The 19,053-nt window shown below is 42.0% G+C and overlaps 1 protein-coding gene across 1 annotated transcript in view; it reads right to left on the bottom strand.

Annotated features, from left to right (window-relative positions):
- Positions 1 to 9,622: 9,622 nt before the first annotated feature.
- The window catches only part of epha2b (eph receptor A2 b), a 34,552-nt gene continuing 25,121 nt past the window's right edge, over positions 9,623 to 19,053 (bottom strand). The window contains exons 8-17 of the mRNA XM_084187271.1: positions 16,044 to 16,143; positions 15,376 to 15,431; positions 15,162 to 15,287; positions 14,122 to 14,307; positions 13,901 to 13,962; positions 13,571 to 13,780; positions 13,225 to 13,374; positions 12,414 to 12,607; positions 11,659 to 11,814; positions 9,623 to 10,233 (exon numbers count right to left, since the gene is read on the bottom strand). Coding sequence (XP_084043397.1) covers positions 10,125 to 10,233; positions 11,659 to 11,814; positions 12,414 to 12,607; positions 13,225 to 13,374; positions 13,571 to 13,780; positions 13,901 to 13,962; positions 14,122 to 14,307; positions 15,162 to 15,287; positions 15,376 to 15,431; positions 16,044 to 16,143 — 1,349 coding nt within the window. The 3' untranslated portion in view covers positions 9,623 to 10,124. The remainder of the gene's footprint in view (positions 10,234 to 11,658; positions 11,815 to 12,413; positions 12,608 to 13,224; positions 13,375 to 13,570; positions 13,781 to 13,900; positions 13,963 to 14,121; positions 14,308 to 15,161; positions 15,288 to 15,375; positions 15,432 to 16,043; positions 16,144 to 19,053) is intronic.

Below are 19,053 nucleotides of genomic sequence, written 5' to 3'. Positions count from 1 at the left end.
ATGTGGTGACATCATCCCCTGCAATGGTTGAATACTCCTCATTGGGAAAATCATGTTCCCATAGCAACCCCCTACTCTATGCGTTCCAGCTTTTCTGTGCTAATTGGGTAAGGAGGGAAGGAGGTGAATGTGTGATGACATGTATTTGAAGATGGAGGACTAGATTAGTTGTGATAAATTGAGTAATTACTGAAAATATCCTGCATTCCTAGGATCAGCGAACTGAAAAGAGCCTGCAAAGATGTCCTTTAAGTAGCAAGATTAAAGCAGTGAAGTATGAAAATGTATGCACTCACTAACTGTAAGTCGCTCTGGATAAGAGCATCTGCTAAATGACTAAAATGTCAAATGTAAGGCGATATGGCTAAATTGTTTTATCTGAATGGAAGAGGAGAAAGAAGAGTATGTAGGAAGAGCCTGACCTCTGCTGGTATTCAGATAAAAGTGCAGCATTTCCAACACTGAATAAATGAAATAACCACACGCGCACACACACACACACACACACATACACACACACACATACACACACACACACACACACACACACACACACACACACACACACACACACACACACACACACACACACACACACACACACACACACACACATACACACACACACACACACATACACACACACAACCCAACTTTATGTCAAGGATTCTACATGAAACATACACTATCCCAGAAGTGTCAATCATTGCCTTCCCTGGAGTGCACTAGCCTGGCCCTCAACTCCTCAACTCTCCTCATGTCCTCTCCCCTCTATCCCATAACCTGTCTCAACCCCACGCCTTCTGTAAACCTCTTTCTAGGGAGCGTAGATAAATAACTATTCTCAAATCCAGTGCCTAAATCAACAACTTTCTATTGTCAGAGTGTGTTATTACTGAGAAGCTTGTATTGACTCCCCATGTTCCTCTCTGTCGCCAGTGTGTTGACATGCTTCTGACGCCAAAAACGACACAAATGAATGGACACAAATGAATCAGTAATTTAATTAAAAGAGACTTTGTTGTTTTGACTCAGGAGAGTCAGAGATAAACATAGACATCTGCAGAGTAGCACCATGCAAAAGATTCAGCGTTAAATTAAGACAATAGGATGTCTTTGTTAAGTACTGATGCGAATAGCAAATAGGCTTTTGTTTTATTAGGTGTCTGATGTGGAGATTGTTCCAACATTTCACAATACTTTAAAACTATATAAACACAGAGGTCATAGGCTACACTTATAGTGTAAACAAGGGACTTACAATGTAATGAGACAGTTATGAGACAGTATAAACTTTTTTCAGTTTCTAATTAGACTTTTTGTTGATAATAATAGAACTTGCATAGAGCATAGACTTTGATTTTTGTATAGACGGGTTGGCTGACAATGTCACATAGTTAGCAACAATGACAAGAAACTGCCATGTGGGGAATTGTAGGTGGCTCATTTCAGATCGTTGTATCTTGTTATTTATACCATGTCTTGTTTTGAGGTGTTTTGACTCAAATGTCATGTCTATGCTGATATGGCTAACATTTGCTAGCTAGCTAACCAACAACTGTAACCATGTAATTTAGAGACAAGTGCTCATTGTGCAAATGTATTTGTGTTTTCAATAAACATTTAGAGACTAAATACAGTTTACATTTTATCAACAGTCTAAGCCAACCCCATCTGTTTTGCCCCATAGTTGCGCACGCGTTGGTTTTGTTGCTAAACAACCAACCCGCCTATGTTTTACAGGTAGCTTATTGGCAAGGTTTGTAATTATTTGTGTAGCTACAAGGGGCATAGTTTCTTTCTCTGGAGAAAAATACATGATCACAAAAGATATTAAGGCTGATGGAATACAAAAGCAATCTTTATCTGAGAGAATGCAATTGAAATTTGATATCAGACTGAGCACTGGTAATTTGCAGAGTAATATGGACCAATAATTGCATTTTGATGAATTTGATCCCTTTTCAGATTTGGAAGTGAAAGGTCCTATAGAGAAAATGGGAAATCTTTTTGTAAATAAGCAATTTTACTTTCAATTGTTTACAAGATTTTAACCATTTAGTTGTAAAAAAAAAAATCCATAATGATGAAAATCCATAATTCAAAACACTGTCCATGAAGACGTTATTTATTTTCTCTAACATCTGCTAATGTCACAACTGCACTCTTTTCAGAGTTCACCGACACATGGGCCAAGCATAACAATATGACCACTGGGAAACATTTGACTGAAACAACAAAGGGTACAGATACGTGTCCAACACAGTTAACCATATGAGACTTTACAGGGAGGTGTCTGTGGCTTTCCCAACATGTGGAGAGTTGTAGCCCATTTGACTCGCTGATGGCTTAGAACTGTTTCCTGAACATGCATAATGCTCCTACTGTTCCCAGCACAATGAAACCAAAACATTGACTCAACGATTGCAGGATGGAATTGAAAACCACTGCAAAGGTTATCTATTATATTGACAAGATATTCAAGTGACCGCTCTAACGATGGAAATACATGTCCTCAATGATGGTAGGCGAGATCAGGTGGGACCATTCTAGCCAATGAGAGGGCAGATACGCGTGTGAACTACAGACACAACTAAGTTTTTTTTCTCAAAGTTGCTGGAATGCCACGTGCATCCACTTATATCAGTACATTTGTAACAGCTTAAATATAATGAAACCTCTATTCGATCAAATAAGCCTCAGGTAATTCGAAACTCTCTCATAGACCACCATAAAAAGGGGCTTATCTCACATGGACAGAATTGACTGCTCTCTTTTTCCCCTTCTCCTGTCTTTCCTAATCTCCTTTTCCCTTTTTTCCTCTTTCTCTCCGAAACTACGGGTAGCACTTTTAGCTCTGCACGACACGTTTCGATGACACAAACCTAAATGGCCGCCTTGTGCTCAAAAGCTTGGGCTTTTGGGCTATGATGCCTTGCCTGCAGCTAAATTGGCAAGGTCTATGGCCTCACTGTCAGGAAATTGCATTAATTCAAAACTGGGCTTAAGTAATTTCCCTTGGTTCTTAAAGCGATGCCAGAGCCAAGGCTCAGTCCTGGATAACAGGGATAGGAGGCCTCAGGGCCAGACGAAGCCTCCTCCTCCATCTGCCTCCTAATTGGTTTAATGACTGTAATTATCTGGTGGAGTTCACATTGTGCACCAACGATTAATGGCCCCCAAAACATATGTAGACAGGAGGAAATTAGGAGGGGGGGGGGGGGGGGGGGCTGCGCAAGACCGTGGACCAAGAGAAATGGAAGAATGGTCTTATCGTTTTTGTGTTTGTTTGTTTTCTGTGAAATGTGTTAAACCCTGAAGGTTCATTTATCCAGAGGAGGTAGCAACACTGGAGAGAGTGAATATTATTGAGGCTTGATTCTTAAAAGTCTAAGCTGTTGGGGGAGGGGGTGTGGGGGTGGGGGGTTCTAAGCTGACATATGGAATTGTTTGAAGATGGTCATACTATGGATCATTTAGCTATTTGATTTGGACTTTTAGGGCCCCTTTAGGTATAAAAAAATGTATTTGATAAAATATTGAATTTGCCCCTTTCTGCTATAGCCCGGAGAAACGCACTGATTAACCCATTCATAAATGGCAAAAAATACAGTAAGAAAATGTATCATAATATCTGTCCAATATCTAGGAGATTTAAGAAAGCTCAGGAAATATTGTTTTACTTTTTTTACACATATTTAACCCCATTTTTGGGTAGGCACAAAACTACCTTCATACTTCCATTCATTTTTTAAAACCGGTACTGGGTTACCTTCAGACGAGTCACATTAGTTTGTAGCCCAGACGGTTCAGACGCTACAAACAGAAGTTGGCACATCGACGGTACTGACTTCAGACGAGTCCCCTGACACTTGTGGGGGTTGTAGAGCAAAACAGAGACCACCATAGTGTTCGTGAGAGTCTCCCCTTTCCATAGAGCGGTGACCATAATAGTTTGTATGTCAAACTGTTCGGACGCTACAGACGTTTTCGTGAGTCTCATGGTCTGACAAACACCGCTCTAGCCCTGCCACCTTTCACCGCAGATGCGGAAGTGCGACATCCGCAGATGCGGTGGATTGAGACGCATTCAATGCAAAAAATCTCTAGTTTAAACAGACGGATTTTGATGGTGATTTTTTTTATTAGGTTACTTACTTAGATTGACGCACCGGTGCGTCAATCGACTCTAGGGGGTTAAATGGCTAATCCAAATTGAGAACTATTTAGACCGAACCTGGGGCCCACATGTACAACTATTTAAGACTATACCACCCAGGCTGTGTGGCGTTAAAATCTAAAAGCTTTTGCAGAGCAAGATCCTCCTGCTATGAAGCACCAATGAGACTCCACACAGACATATAAACAGCAATTAAACTGTATTCTGTAAAATTCAGAAGCACAGACTGAATACTGAAGGTAACAACAACTTTTTGTCTCTGTTTTCTGGTACCGCGCCCGGTATGGAAAGGTCTCTGGGGCCCAAGCCTAGTACCAGAAAACAGAGACAAAAAGTTGCTTTTATCTTCAGTATTCAGGTATCAATTTATATTTATATGCATTGTTTCAGCAATTGTGCTAGCAATCAGAAACACTGCAATAATCTTATAGCACTTTTTAGATGACAATGCAAAGAAAACTGGAAAATTGGGGAAAGACTTAAGAAGAGAATAATTTTCTAAAGCATGAGAGTAAGAGAAAGAAAGGGGAGCTGAAAGAAGAAGGAAGACCAATATAGACACAAATTGGAGGATGTGTTTTTTGGTCAGGAACCCATCTCTAAAATTAGTATGGATGTAAATTCCACAGTGTTGCCAGTTTTGAATCCACACATGAAAATGAGAGCTACCCAGAACAAAACAGGAGCAGACGAGAGAAGTCATACATGAACAGTAGCATGGTCGTTTCTTTTCCACAATGGCCATTTTCCAGAAGAACAGAGACATCTTTAAAGCCACAAAAAGGAGGATTGCTATAAAGAGTGAAAGCCACAGCGGGCCCCCACACAGAAGAATCCACAGGGTAGGCTTTACTTTAACCATGTGTCCCAGACGCAGGCATCGACTCAAAGCCTTCAACACAATCACCACAAATGCTATTGTGGCCTGCAGCTAAACTGCGCACAAATATCTGCATGCACACACACACACAAAATGATATTACTGTACATACAGACACTGACAAGTTTCAAGTTTTAATGTCACATGCACAAGTACAGTGAAATGCCTTTCTTGCTAGCTCTAAACCCGACAATCAATAACAATGTAATACTAAAAATAACAAGGTAGAACAAAAACACACACAATATAAAAATAAGAAATAAGAAGTGCATATTATGCGTGTGTGAGAAAATGATGGAGTGAGTATTTATATGTGTGTTGGAGTATCAGTGGGTGTAGTGTGTAGGGCCCTGTCAGTGTGCATAGATAATAAAATACAAAGGTCAACTCAGTCCGTGTAGACATTTTGTTATGACAAAACATACAGCAACTGCTTGTTGGCTTAAATACATTCTGACATGGATTCCCACACAAACATCAACACACACATTTAGCAAATAAATAGCTTGTGGTTCTGCTCTTGTTTTTCCCTCTGGGACCATAGAAAAAAAGGTTCCACCACATATGAGACACATTGTAAGGGTGGAACCCTGAGGATGGAAAATGGTAGAAGACTTCCTTGTAGTTTTTTCTGTTCACACAAAGCCGTGACTATTTCTAGGCATCACATTCACCTCAGAGTCCTAGAACACACATTGTAGGCTAAGTCAAGGACAAAGACCATGACAAAGTCATGCTTACATGACTATCACTGTTGCCATGCTTGGTCTACCTGTTAGTTGTTTGTTGGCCCACTTTCCCAGCTAGATTAATTCCGTATTTAAATGTTTACATTAGTTTTCTCGTTTGTTCATCTTATCTATGGAAGGCATTATATGCTTTATTACCTGCATCAATCAACCCCAGCTAATTCAAAATGGACGGCGCCAGATCCAAGGTTAACCTGAATGAGATTAGGAGAGGCTTGGTCAACACCACCAAGTGCAACTTAGAGAAGGGCAGGTCTGGGCTTGCCAGACTGCATGGCACAGTGGTTTTCAGTCATCTGCATGTTGACCATGACTCATTAGAGATCTTAAATCTTGAAAAGCCAATGTTGCCAGTTGAGTAAGTGGCTAATGATTGGTCTTATTATATCGAGTTAAACATAAGCCTAAAGTTTATGGGAGAAGTTCTGATACTACGTTGGTGATTTCCCAAATGGGGAAAGTCATTTAATTGTAGATCAAGATATTTACATTTTGTAACAAACAAAAACACAAGATAATCATCAAGGCATTGAGAATGTTTAACGTTTGGACCAACTCTGATTAAGCAGTTATCAAGTCTAGCTTTTTACATCACTGTTAATTTATTTGCTATGATAATCTAATGCCCTTTCTATCTCAAATTATTTCAGTGATGTTGACACAGGAACTGCATTCATATCAATCCAATACTGGAATTAAGTTATTGTAATGCACTACTCTTTAACATAAGAAAATAGATGTTTGTGACGCAAAATGAGTAAATATAAAACAGCCACATTAAAATGATATCCAGGTTTATTTTAAACATAATTTCCCCTGTAGCCTATCTGGGGGGAAAACACATTCATACAGAAAAACGAAATCCTCAGTACCGTGTTTGTAAATTACATCAATAAGTGGACAATGCAAAAGGAAATCAAATTTCAGGCTTTATTGTAAGTGGTGTTTTTTGGCACGTCAATCATTAGTCAACGGCAACAAATGGAATCAAATATGAATGAAAGGCAACGAAAAGTTTGTGACTGAAAGTCAACCTTCAATTACAAATAAATCTCAGCTCAGTGTAATTATGTCAATAAATAAAAGTAAAAAATAAATAGACTATTAAATAAAGTATAAAACAGAGTTTACTTTTAAATCAGGAAACTGCTAATTTGTCTGAAAGACAGCTACATTAAGAGTGTTGGACATCCCTTTGATGAAAGTTACCTAAATTGAACATCACATTTGTTACTTTCATATAAAAAGCAGTAAAATATGCTTAAAAAGTCAAATTATACAAAAGGCAAAAATGTAAGTCAAGATTTGTGAAATAAGACAGTCCAAAAAAGTTACAGCAAAAAGTGAAGTAGTGAAGAGAGTCAGTAACAAACTGATTTGCAGTCATCTTTTTAGAGCACTGGGATAAATAATGCACACTGTCTTTTGGATATAGGCTAGTACCAGATCTGCCAACTCCATTGTTTGGTGTGTTGGCAAGAGCACAAACAGATCTGGGAAAATGATTGGATATGGATGAGCTGGTCAATTAAGACTGAAGAAAATTGATACTTTCTTGGTATTACCAGAAACAGGCACTTTATCAGTGAAATGCATTGAGAGGAAAAATAATAAACCAAGTGTAATGGTATCTGCATTCTCAAAGCAAATAGTTTCATCCCATAAAACACTTGTTACTGAACACCAAATAAGAAATATGGATAAAGCAATTGGAACAAGAAAATAATAGTAAATCTAAGTTCTGATTTTAAAAAAACTACACTTCACATTCTCTGAAATCGCAACAAGCATTTCTAATCCTAAATCATCTATTTAATAGAAAAATTTTGGGTATTTGTACTTTCAACCAACTTTGAAAAAAGGCACACACTAATAATGTAATCCTGACTTGATAAAGCTTGACACAATACCTTTCAAAATTAAATCCATCATTAAATGGGTCGTTCCACCAATTAGGTACCTTTCGAGTAGTGTAACTTGGTGAAAATAACATTTTATTTCACATAATAATACAATTCTGTCAAAGAGCACGTTAAAATTTATAAAATAATTTTAAAAAACTCCCCCCCCCCATCTCAGAGGTTAAGTAAAAAAATTACTATAGTAACTGCCTATTAAGTGCCAAATAAAGTAACAGGGTTGACGACTTCATCTTAAAGCAGCCATAAATCCCCTTGTGACAGTGGGAATGGAAGCTTGTGTGCAGCAGGGAGTGGCAATTGAATGCAAGCTTCACAAACAATTACATTGTTAAAAGATTTCTAGCCTGTCTATCTATGGGTAACAGGGTTTACATTTACATTTTACATTTTAGTAATTTAGCAGACGCTCTTATCCAGAGCGACTTACAGTTAGTGAATACATATTTTTTTATACTGCCCCCCCGTGGGAATCGAACCCACAACCCTGGCGTTGCAAACGCCATGCTCTATCAACTGAGCTACATCCCTGCCGGCCATTCCCTCCCCTACCCTGGACGACGCTGGGCCAATTGTGCGCCGCCCATGAGTCTCCCGGTCGCGGCCGGCTGCGACAGAGCCTGGATTCGAACCAGGATCTCTAGTGGCACAGTTAGCACTGCGATGCAGTGCCTTAGACCACTGCGCCACTCAGGGTTGACATGTTATGCTCGACCCACTCAGTTTTCCACAACAAAACGGCCAAAGAGTAGAACCAGCTCACCTGCTTTTACACTAATATTTTACTATTAGATGTTCAATGTCTCTTTTGAAAATAAAATATTTAAAAAGGAATAGTTTCAACATATTAAAACAAGACTATTTCACGTAACAGGGTTGACCTTAAAATAAGGGACAGGTGTTAAAAAAGAATAATCATGGAATCACTAACATGAAATGAATAATAATCTTCAGAAATGACTGTCAAGGCAACAAAATAACTAGGGCTTTACAACTTTTGGGGTTAAGTGGGTTAAAATCTTCCTAGAAGTCAAAGAGGATGAACAAAGGGACATGTCAAAATGCTGCATTATGGCACTTTAGCAAGTATTCATTCATATAAAAAAATCTGATTTGTTGAATTTACCATGTGGTCTATTTTAAAGGGCACTTAATTTACTATAACATGTTTTTTTGTGTGCACAATTTCTACTTAAAATATCAAAGGGACGCAAAAGGAACTCATTTCGTGGAACGACCCAAATATAAACAAATTCTTTCAGCTGCCTCATTTTATTTCAAATGATCTTCCTATGGCATGATGATAATAATAATGGCAACTCAACCCAATTGTTACTTATTGAAGTGCTTCATTATAAGTGATGTTCTTGATCCCAATCGATTAACACAAGCCTTTGCGGCCAGTTAAACTGAACATGATGAGTACCTCATATCTTTTCACACGTTATTTTCATATAAACTCAAATTCATATGATAGCTTGACATCTGAATCAAGCCCAGATAAGGCACAACAGTAGCCAACAACACCCCAACCTGGACTAAGACAAAAACCTCAAGACTGTGGCATACACCAATGCAACATCATGTTAACGTATGTGGGCCCCGTGTAGCTCAGTTGGTAGAGCATGGCGCTTGCAACGCCAGGGTTGTGGGTTCGATTCCCATGGGGGGCCAGTATGAAAATGTATGCACTCACTAACTGTAAGTCACTCTGGATAAGAGCGTCTGCTAAATGACTAAAATGTAAATGTCCTGCCCGGGCCCTTTCAGGTCTACTCTGCTTCGAGTCCATTCTCATTAGTTTAGCAAGAGATTACATGGACCACAATGCATTTCACTGGCACCAACACCACCAGACTCATTCCCAAAAGGCCACTTCACACAAAGAATTGCTTTGGTTAAACTAAGTTTAAGTGGTTTTGTCACTTATCTTAATTTTCTCTTCTCAATATTAGGTGCTACGGAAGCAAGAGACAACCTCGGTACAAGCCATTCCAAGACTTCTATCACTTGATTAGTTTCAGGGGTGAGATGAGAAGCATGCAAACAAAATATAAACAAAGATTGGGCAATGAACTGTATCTGTACAACTGACATGGATAATACAAAATATATACACTATAATATATACACAGTCTCATCAATACATTTATTGCTGTAAAAATTCTCCATTCCTTTTTTTGGATACGCTTAACAAGTCTGTTACAAATCTTTAAGATTGTACAGTATTGTCAGTCTCTTTTGGCTAGACCATGTCCCTAAGACGTGTTCAGTTTGCCTGTCCAAAGCCGTCCCTGCAGCTCCGCTCCAGTCCAGTCCAACACAGAGTTCAAAGTTCAGTCAGAGTGCTGCCCGATTCAGTGCCCGACTCAAATTCCTGCACCACTAGTATTGGGTCACACTGCAAATACACTCAGTGTGCTGGTCTGGTCTTTCAAGCCCAGGATGCTGTATGCAATTCTCTTCAGGTGGCCGGGCAGTCTTACGCCAATGTTCTTGATATCCCTGTGAAAAAGAAAGCACAAGAGAGCAATTGAGCTATAGTGCCACTGGATAGCAACTGGGGAATTCACGTCTTGACCTGGTTCGGATTCCCTTTCAAACTAATTCTTCCATCTTCCCTTCATTTAGGTAATCAATATGAAACTGGATGTGAAAGCAAAGTTAGCACCCTATTGAAAATAACCTCTAGGGACTAGCCAGGAGGACAGTTTCTCATTTTCAAGGAAGGGCAAACATGAGGTAAACCCCTCACACAGCCACACGTGACAGAACCTGGCGAAGGCGTGCCACATCCAAGTCCCTCATTACCAGGTTTAATTACAGTCTTAATTAGTTAATGAGGATTCTCCATCTCGCCCATGAATCAGTTGCCTGGCGAGCAGAGGGAGTGTCGTAAATAGTTCAGTCGAGTGCTACCAGATGACAAGAGATGGAGCAAGGGACCGTAAAATCTCACCACGGAATATGACACACACTTCAAAAGACGTTTCCCGTTTCCACACAGCCCTCTTTCTTAGGATTAAAAGGAAAGCCTCGTCGGTAGATGTGTTCCGTCTCCCATAGCTCTACAGAAAATGAAGAAAGTTGCAGACTATCTACCTCCCAGATACTGTATTTACTGATTGAGTGATATAATATTTAGGGTTACAGTGCCTTCGTCTGGGTATTTTGTTAACTTTTTGGGGTGTGCGATGGTCCAAAGTCATCTCCTTATCCACAACTGTTCTACTCTATCTCCACATTGCCCCTTCTAGTCTAGTGGCTGTTCTCTCTTCTTCTTCTTCTCCTCCTCCTCCTCGTCCTTTCATGTTGCATAAGCCACGAGGGCCTTTGCCCTACACAGCCAGGACCCGCGGTTTCAGGCTGCTGGTGTGGGGAAGGAGGGATGAGAGAAATCATTGAAAAAAGGGAAGGGAGGGCACAAAAGAGGGGAGGGAGCAAACCACAAGTCACCGCCACAAGGCCATCGCAAATGAGCCTGCTCTTTCTCGCTCTCCATTATTTTTTTCCATCTCACTCGTTTTCTTGAGTTGTGGAGAGGCCGGAGTTTATATTGTCCTTAAACGGTTCTCTGGCTGTCGAAATCTACTTTTTCAAAAACAAAAACCCCAAACACTCAGCAGAAGTCACATCCATAACATGGTTTGGAAAACTAAGAATGGACTTAGCTTGGGAACCAGTTGTTCTCCATTGTGCATGTACTCTATACATATCTATTTAATACATTCCTATATGCTCATCCAATCTTATATATTTTTTTATCAGATCAGCTTTAATATTGCAGATAGATTGTAGCTTCCATCTCTCATCCAATCTTAGGATTGTCTTTTTTTGTAATCAATTGTTTTGATGAACATCATCTCATCAAGTAACAGACAGAACGTCCCACAAAAATCTAATAAGATGCTTTAGAAAAACACTACTCACACGTTCTTCATCTGCAGCACCTGGTCCATGGTGACCACTCCGGCGCAGGTGAAGTTCTCGCTGTACTGGCTCATCTTGATGGACTCCAGCCACTCTGACACCGACCTGAACGGTGAGCCGTCCGAACCACTTGTGCTGGGCAGGCGGATGGATACGCTGGAGGAGGGAAAGTAGGGCAGAGTAAGCTATAATCATCACCAGCTGCCCGACAATCAGGACAAAGATAGTCGGCTGTAATTACTCAGCAAGGAAACGGTGAGATAAAAACCAGTTGGTGCAGCTATGGGGAAACTGATAAAAGAACCTGACAGATCTTTGTCTTTTGTGTCTAAAACCTGTTCACAGACACCTGCACACATACAGAGACGGCAAGTAGCCTAGCGGTTAGAGCGTTCGTCAGTAACTGAAAGGTCACTAGTTCAAATCCTGAGCCGACAAAGTGAAGAACCTGTCGATGTGCCCTTGAGCAAGGCACTTTACCCCAATTGTTCCAGAGTCGCCGTTGATAATGGCAGACCCTGGCCGTAACCCCACTCTCAGAGGGTATCTCAGGGGGAGTTGGGATATGCAAAAAACAAATGATGTGTATTAACGTGTGAAATTTGACAAATATAAGCACCTACCAAATTATTATTACACATGCACACATTATGCTGCCACATTATCCTACCAAGAATTTGCTTTTTCTTGTGCTCCAGTCGTTCATGGATATACTTTGATGTGTAATTCCCTTCTAGAGAGTAAAGGACTCATACCGGGGGTCGAAGTCTGCGATAGCCTTCAGGGACTCGGGGCTCCTGAGCAGCTTGTCCAGCAGGCTGACGATGTCTGGGAAACGGGGCCTCTTGGAGCGGTCCTGCAGCCAGCACTGCAGCATGAGCTGGTAGACGGCTGATGGGCAGTCCATGGGCGCTGGCAGCCTGAACGCCTCGTTGATGGCCTTCATGACCTGACAACCAGAGGCTAGAGGTTTAGTTTAGTTTAATTTATTCGCACCAAAGAAAACAAGTAATAGACAAACGGTGTGCAGATGTGGTTGGACGCCCAAGTGCTTATATGAAAACCATACCACAAAAAAACTATACAATACATAAGTACAAAAATAAAAAAGGTTTGTTAAAACAGATAACAAAACCTACTAATTATAAATTAATTGATTAGTAATCACAAATGTTTTGTTGTTGTTTTGTTTAAAAAGTGTGTGTGCGCATGTGAGTGTGTGAGCATTAGGCTATATAGAGGAGTTTACTGAGTAATTTGGTTCATCAGGCTGACCCCCAGTCTTCGCTTGAAGTTACTGAGGGATGACGATGTTTTGGCAATGTGAAGATAAGAATTCCAGAGTATGGTACCTCTGTATCTGATAGAGAATTGACTATGTGAGGTGCGGCAGTGGGTCACCTTGAGATCCCACACTTGATCGGAGGTTCACAGAGCTGTTATGATAGTTAGTACTAGCATTCCCGTTAGCGGTAACTTCATGGGTTTCCATTGGTTTACGTTAGCAGTGTAACTATAAGGCTTCCTGCCTTGTTTGGCTTTGTTAGCGTTAGCATTGTAGTGTACCTCGCAGTTGCTCATGTCCCAGTAGGGACGCTCTCCAAAAGCCATGACCTCCCACATGACGATGCCGAAGCTCCACACGTCGCTGGCCGAGGTGAACTTCCTGTAGGCAATGGCCTCTGGGGCTGTCCAGCGGATGGGGATCTTACCACCCTGTTGGAGGGGAAACAAGTAGACAACACACTCCGGTCAGAGCCCAAAAAATACATTGTTTCAATTAAATTAAAGTACATTTAATTCAATGACAGTCCTCTATGAGCAGTTTACACTGAAATACAGTGCTAACAAGGCAAAGGTGTTAGCAAGAGCTGAGCAAAGCCAACCGTTGTAATGTCCAATGTTAACTCACGCTGGTGGTGTAGGTGCCCTCAGGGTCATCCTCCAGCACTCGGGATAGGCCGAAGTCAGACACCTTACACTCCAGGTTGTTGTTGACCAGGATGTTGCGGGCAGCCAGGTCCCGGTGAACGTAGCTCATGTCAGACAGGTACTTCATGCCGGCGGCGATGCCATGCATCATGCCCACCAGCTGGAAGGATGGCATCTCGCCATCACGATCCTGAAAGGGAAACACGTTGTAACACACACATACTGTTAGAAATATTTGGAAGCTGTAGTAACTCATTGTCTTTCATTTATAAAAGGTAACTTGTATAGGATGTACTGTAGGCCTAGTCACCTTTAGGTACTTGTCCAATGCGCCGTTCTCCATATACTCAGTCACAATCATGGCATGCTTGACTGGAACCAAAAAAGGGCATAAATACTGTTAACTACTGCCCAAACAGGCATGAAATATATACATATCGATGTATATATAAACAGGTAAAGTGAATGCTTGACAGGAGAATACCATTATTGGTGTAGGTAGTGCCCAGTAGGCTAACAGAGGTTTCTTACATTTGGTGACAACTCCCTCCAGGCGAATTATGTTCTGGTGGGAGAACTGTCCCATGATGCTCGCCTCTGACAGAAAGTCCTGCCTTTGCTTCTCCGAGTAGCCCGGCTTCAGCGTCTTAATGGCCACCGCCCCCTCCTTCCGCCCTGGCGCTTTCAGAATACCACGGTACACCTCTCCAAACTCCCCTAGAGGCGTTGAGGAAAATTGATTTAAAACCCAAAGACAAGATTGAGCAATATTTCAAGCACTATCCTTTATAGGGGTGTGGCTTGCAGTGTCTCGAGTCTCAGGCGTTTGGGAAATTGGATAAGGGGAAAGTAAACAAGGAAGGGGTCATGAGTGGTTTTGCCCCGGGGCATTTCACAGAGGTGTGTTATTGTGGGATTGTGTAAAAAAAGTATCCGTCTCTCATTGGTGGAAGCCTGTGGCGTGGTTGGGAGCATGGGAATCAGCTGTCACAAAGGGGAGGGCCGAGCACGGTCGTGGGAAAACAGTACGGGGGGGTTCAAAGGGCAGATGTGGTCACACTGCAATAAACCCGTCATCTGAGAAGTAGGAGTTTGGGCCCAAGGAGGTATAGTATAGCCTGCTTGGCTTCGGGGACCAGTGCTTTGTCTCAAAAGACACTCAAATCCACCAGAATAATTAAGATAAACAGAAGTATTTGAGAGTCTTTTGAGACAAAGCACTGGTCCCCGAAGCAAAGCAGTTGCCACACTGAATTATGTCTAAACATGCAGGGTGAGGACGCAATCCATCAATACTAAACTGGAGGGTCTACCCACTGATCTGGAGGGTCTACCCACTGATCTGGAGGGTCTACCCACTGATCTGGAGGGTCTACCCACTGATCTGGAGGGTCTACCCACTGATCTGGAGGGTCTACCCACTGATCTGGAGGGTCTACCCACTGTCACTCAAGAGCTCAAGCTGTAGCACTAATGCAGCTGAAAATAAACAGACTTAAGGGATGTAAAAACCCTTTAACACCTTCCTCCTAAGTCCTTAAGCACATTGTTTTAACTGGGTTCTCACTCACCAGCTCCAATGACTTTCTGCTTGGTCACATGGCTGGGATGGATCTCACTGGCAAACTTGAGGATGGCCATGTTGGGGTCCTCGTATGTGTGCGGATCCACGTAGGTTTTTAGCGGCTTCAGTTGCTCTGGAGAAGAATACGAATAGATGGATGTTAGTGAAAGAACTATATAAATATATGACAGACAGAGGGGTACTTCTTTACTTTTGTCTACCTGAGCTAGAGAAGTAAGTATCCTCTGGTCCTTGTCTTGTATGAGAGTTCCTTCTCCTGAATAACAGAAAATAAACATAATCAGTAACTTTCATCTCGCGCCAAAACACAAATGGTCCGATTCTCTTTGTATCCTTTCATTTCCAGCTAGTTTCAAAAGGCGCCTAAGTCATTGGTGTATGCCGCCTCGATTCACTGAGGGAACACTTTGATAAAAGACTGGAGCCTGTGGGTGTTTGCTAAGCTGTGTCAGAGACAGACTGAAGGACACAGATGGCGGTGTGCTGCTGTGCTGAAGGAGCAGGATCATCTCTAGCTGCTACAGCCTGCCACAGAAAGAGCCGACCAGCTCTTATCCGAAAACAATGTGCCACTTGGGCCCGCTTCAATTCAAATCCACTACTTGTTAGAGTACACTCACTGAGCAATGACAAGCTGTACTCAACACCAATTCTCCCCTAGTGAGTGCTGGATAACAGATAGAGAGAGAGAGTAGCAAAAGTAAAAGGGGAGAGAGAGGTGGAGAGGTGGCTAAAAGGAAAGACCATTTGAAGCATTGGCAAAGGAAAGAGAAGAATGAGAAAGGAAACCAGTGAAGGGGTGAATGTTATGAACATGCTTAAAAAAAGGTATGAGGGGCGGAGGGGGGAAAAGGAGGTTGTTGCTGACCGTTTGCGTACGAGCAGGACGACCACCACAATCATCAACATGGCCGCTCCGCCAACCGCTGCTCCGAATATGACCCCCGTGTTGCTCTGGGCCAGTGGCACTGTGGCACATCAACAACAAACACTTATACAATGGTAACACACTGACACACACACACCACTGATTTTAGCACAAACATGCACACACACATACAATGGAGGACCAAAGCTGCCGTAATTAGAATTAAATTAATAATTAAATGCACACATAAATAGATACATACATCAATAAATGCACATAAATAGATACAATTATATAAATAATTAATCCCACTCATTTTATTTATTTACATCATCTCTTCATTTATTTATGTGTACAGTGAGGGAAAGAAGTATTTGATCCCCTGCTGATTTTGTACATTTGCCCACTGACAAAGAAATGATCAGTCTATCATTTTAAATGGTAGGTTTATTTGAACAGTGAGAGACAGAATAACAAAACAAAAATCCAGAAAAACGCATGTCAAAAATGTTATAAATTGATTTGCATTTTAATGAGGGAAATACAGTGGGGAGAACAAGTATGATACACTGCCGATTTTGCAGGTTTTCCTACTTACAAAGCATGTAGAGGTCTGTAATTTTTATCATAGGTACACTTCAACTGTGAGAGATGGAATCTAAAACAAAAATCCAGAAAATCACATTGTATGATTTTTAAGTAATTAATTTGCATTTTATTGCATGACATAAGTATTTGATCACCTACCAACCAGTAAGAATTCCAGCTCTCAGAGACCTGTTAGTTTTTCTTTAAGAAGCCCTCCTGTTCTCCACTCATTACCTGTATTAACTGCACCTGTTTGAACTCGTTACCTGTATAAAAGACACCTGTCCACACACTCAATCAAACAGACTCCAACCTCTCCACAATGGCCAAGACCAGAGAGCTGTGTAAGGACATCAGGGATAAAATTGTAGACCTGCACAAGGCTGGGATGGGCTACAGGACAATAGGCAAGCAGCTTGGTGAGAAGGCAACAACTGTTGGCGCAATTATTAGAAAATGGAAGAAGTTCAAGATGACGGTCAATCACCCTCGGTCTGGGGCTCCATGCAAGATCTCACCTCGTGGGGCACCAATGATCATGAGGAAGGTGAGGGATCAGCCCAGAACTACACGGCAGGACCTGGTCAATGACCTGAAGAGAGCTGGGACCACAGTCTCAAAGAAAACCATTAGTAACACACTACGCCGTCATGGATTAAAATCCTGCAGCGCACGCAAGGTCCCCCTGCTCAAGCCAGCGCATGTCCAGGCCCGTCTGAAGTTTGCCAATGACCATCTGGATGATCCAGAGGAGGAATGGGAAAAGGTCATGTGGTCTGATGAGACAAAAATAGAGCTTTTTGGTCTAAACTCCACTCGCCGTGTTTGGAGGAAGAAGAAGGATGAGTACAACCCCAAGAACACCATCCCAACCGTGAAGCATGGAGGTGGAAACATCATTCTTTGGGGATGCTTTTCTGCAAAGAGGACAGGACGACTGCACCGTATTGAGGGGAGGATGGATGGGGCCATTTATCGCGAAATCTTGGCCAACAACCTCCTTCCCTCAGTAAGAGCATTGAAGATGGGTTGTGGCTGGGTCTTCCAGCATGACAACGACCCGAAACACACAGCCAGGGCAACTAAGGAGTGGCTCCGTAAGAAGCATCTCAAGGTCCTGGAGTGGCCTAGCCAGTCTCCAGACCTGATCCCAATAGAACATCTTTGGAGGGAGCTGAAAGTCCGTATTGCCCAGCAACAGCCCCGAAACCTGAAGGATCTGGAGAACGTCTGTATGGAGGAGTGGGCCAAAATCCCTGCTGCAGTGTGTGCAAACCTGGTCAAGACCTACAGGAAACGTATGATCTCTGTAATTGCAAACAAAGGTTTCTGTACCAAATATTAAGTTCTGCTTTTCTGATGTATCAAATACTTATGTCATGCAATAAAATGTAAATTAATTACTTAAAAATCATACAATGTGATTTTCTGGATTTTTGTTTTAGATTCCGTCTCTCACAGTTGAAGTGTACCTATGATAAAAATGACAGACCTCTACATGCTTTGTAAGTAGGAAAACCTGCAAAATCGGCAGTGTATCAAATACTTGTTCTCCCCACTGTAAGTTTTTGACCCCTCTCAATCAGAAATATTTCTGGCTCCCAGGTGTCTTTTATATCGGTAACAAGCTGAGATTAGGAGCACACTCTTAAAGAAAGTGCTCCTAATCTCAGCTTGTTACCTGTATAAAAGACACCTGTCCACAGAAGCAATCAATCAATCAGATTCCAAACTCTCCACCATGGCCAAGACCAAAGAGCTCTCCAAGGATGTCAGGGACAACATTGTAGATCTACACAAGGCTGGAATGGGCTACAAGACCATCGCCAAGCAGCTTGGTGAGAAGGTGACAACAGTTGGTGCGATTATTCGCAAATGGAAGAAACACAAAAGAACTGTCAATCTCCCTCGGCCTGGGGCTCCATGCAAGATCTCACCTCGTGAAGTTGCAATGATCATGAGAACGGTGAGGAATCAGCCCAGAACTACACGGGAGGATCTTGTCAATGATCTCAAGGCAGCTGGGACCATAGTCACCAAGAAAACAATTGGTAACACACTACGCCGTGAAGGACTGAAATCCTGCAGCGCCCGCAAGGTCCCCTGCTCAAGAAAGCAAGAAAGCACATATACAGGCCCGTCTGAAGTTTGCCAATGAACATCTGAATGATTCAGAGGAGAACTGGGTGAAAGTGTTGTGGTCAGATGAGACCAAAATGGAGCTCTTTGGCATCAAATCAACTCGCCGTGTTTGGAGGAGGAGGAATGCTGCCTATGACCCCAAGAACACCATCCCCACCGTCAAACATGCAGGTGGAAACATTATGCTTTGGGGGTGTTTTTCTGCTAAGGGGACAGGACAACTTCACCGCATCAAAGGGACGATGGACGGGGCCATGTACCGTCAAATCTTGGGTGAGAA

Source organism: Coregonus lavaretus (genome assembly GCF_964263955.1).
Source record: "Coregonus lavaretus genome assembly, chromosome: 22".
Lineage (NCBI taxonomy): Eukaryota > Metazoa > Chordata > Actinopteri > Salmoniformes > Salmonidae > Coregonus > Coregonus lavaretus.
The sequence above is the reverse complement of the archived record's forward strand: the minus strand, read 5'-3'. Positions and strand labels throughout refer to the sequence as shown.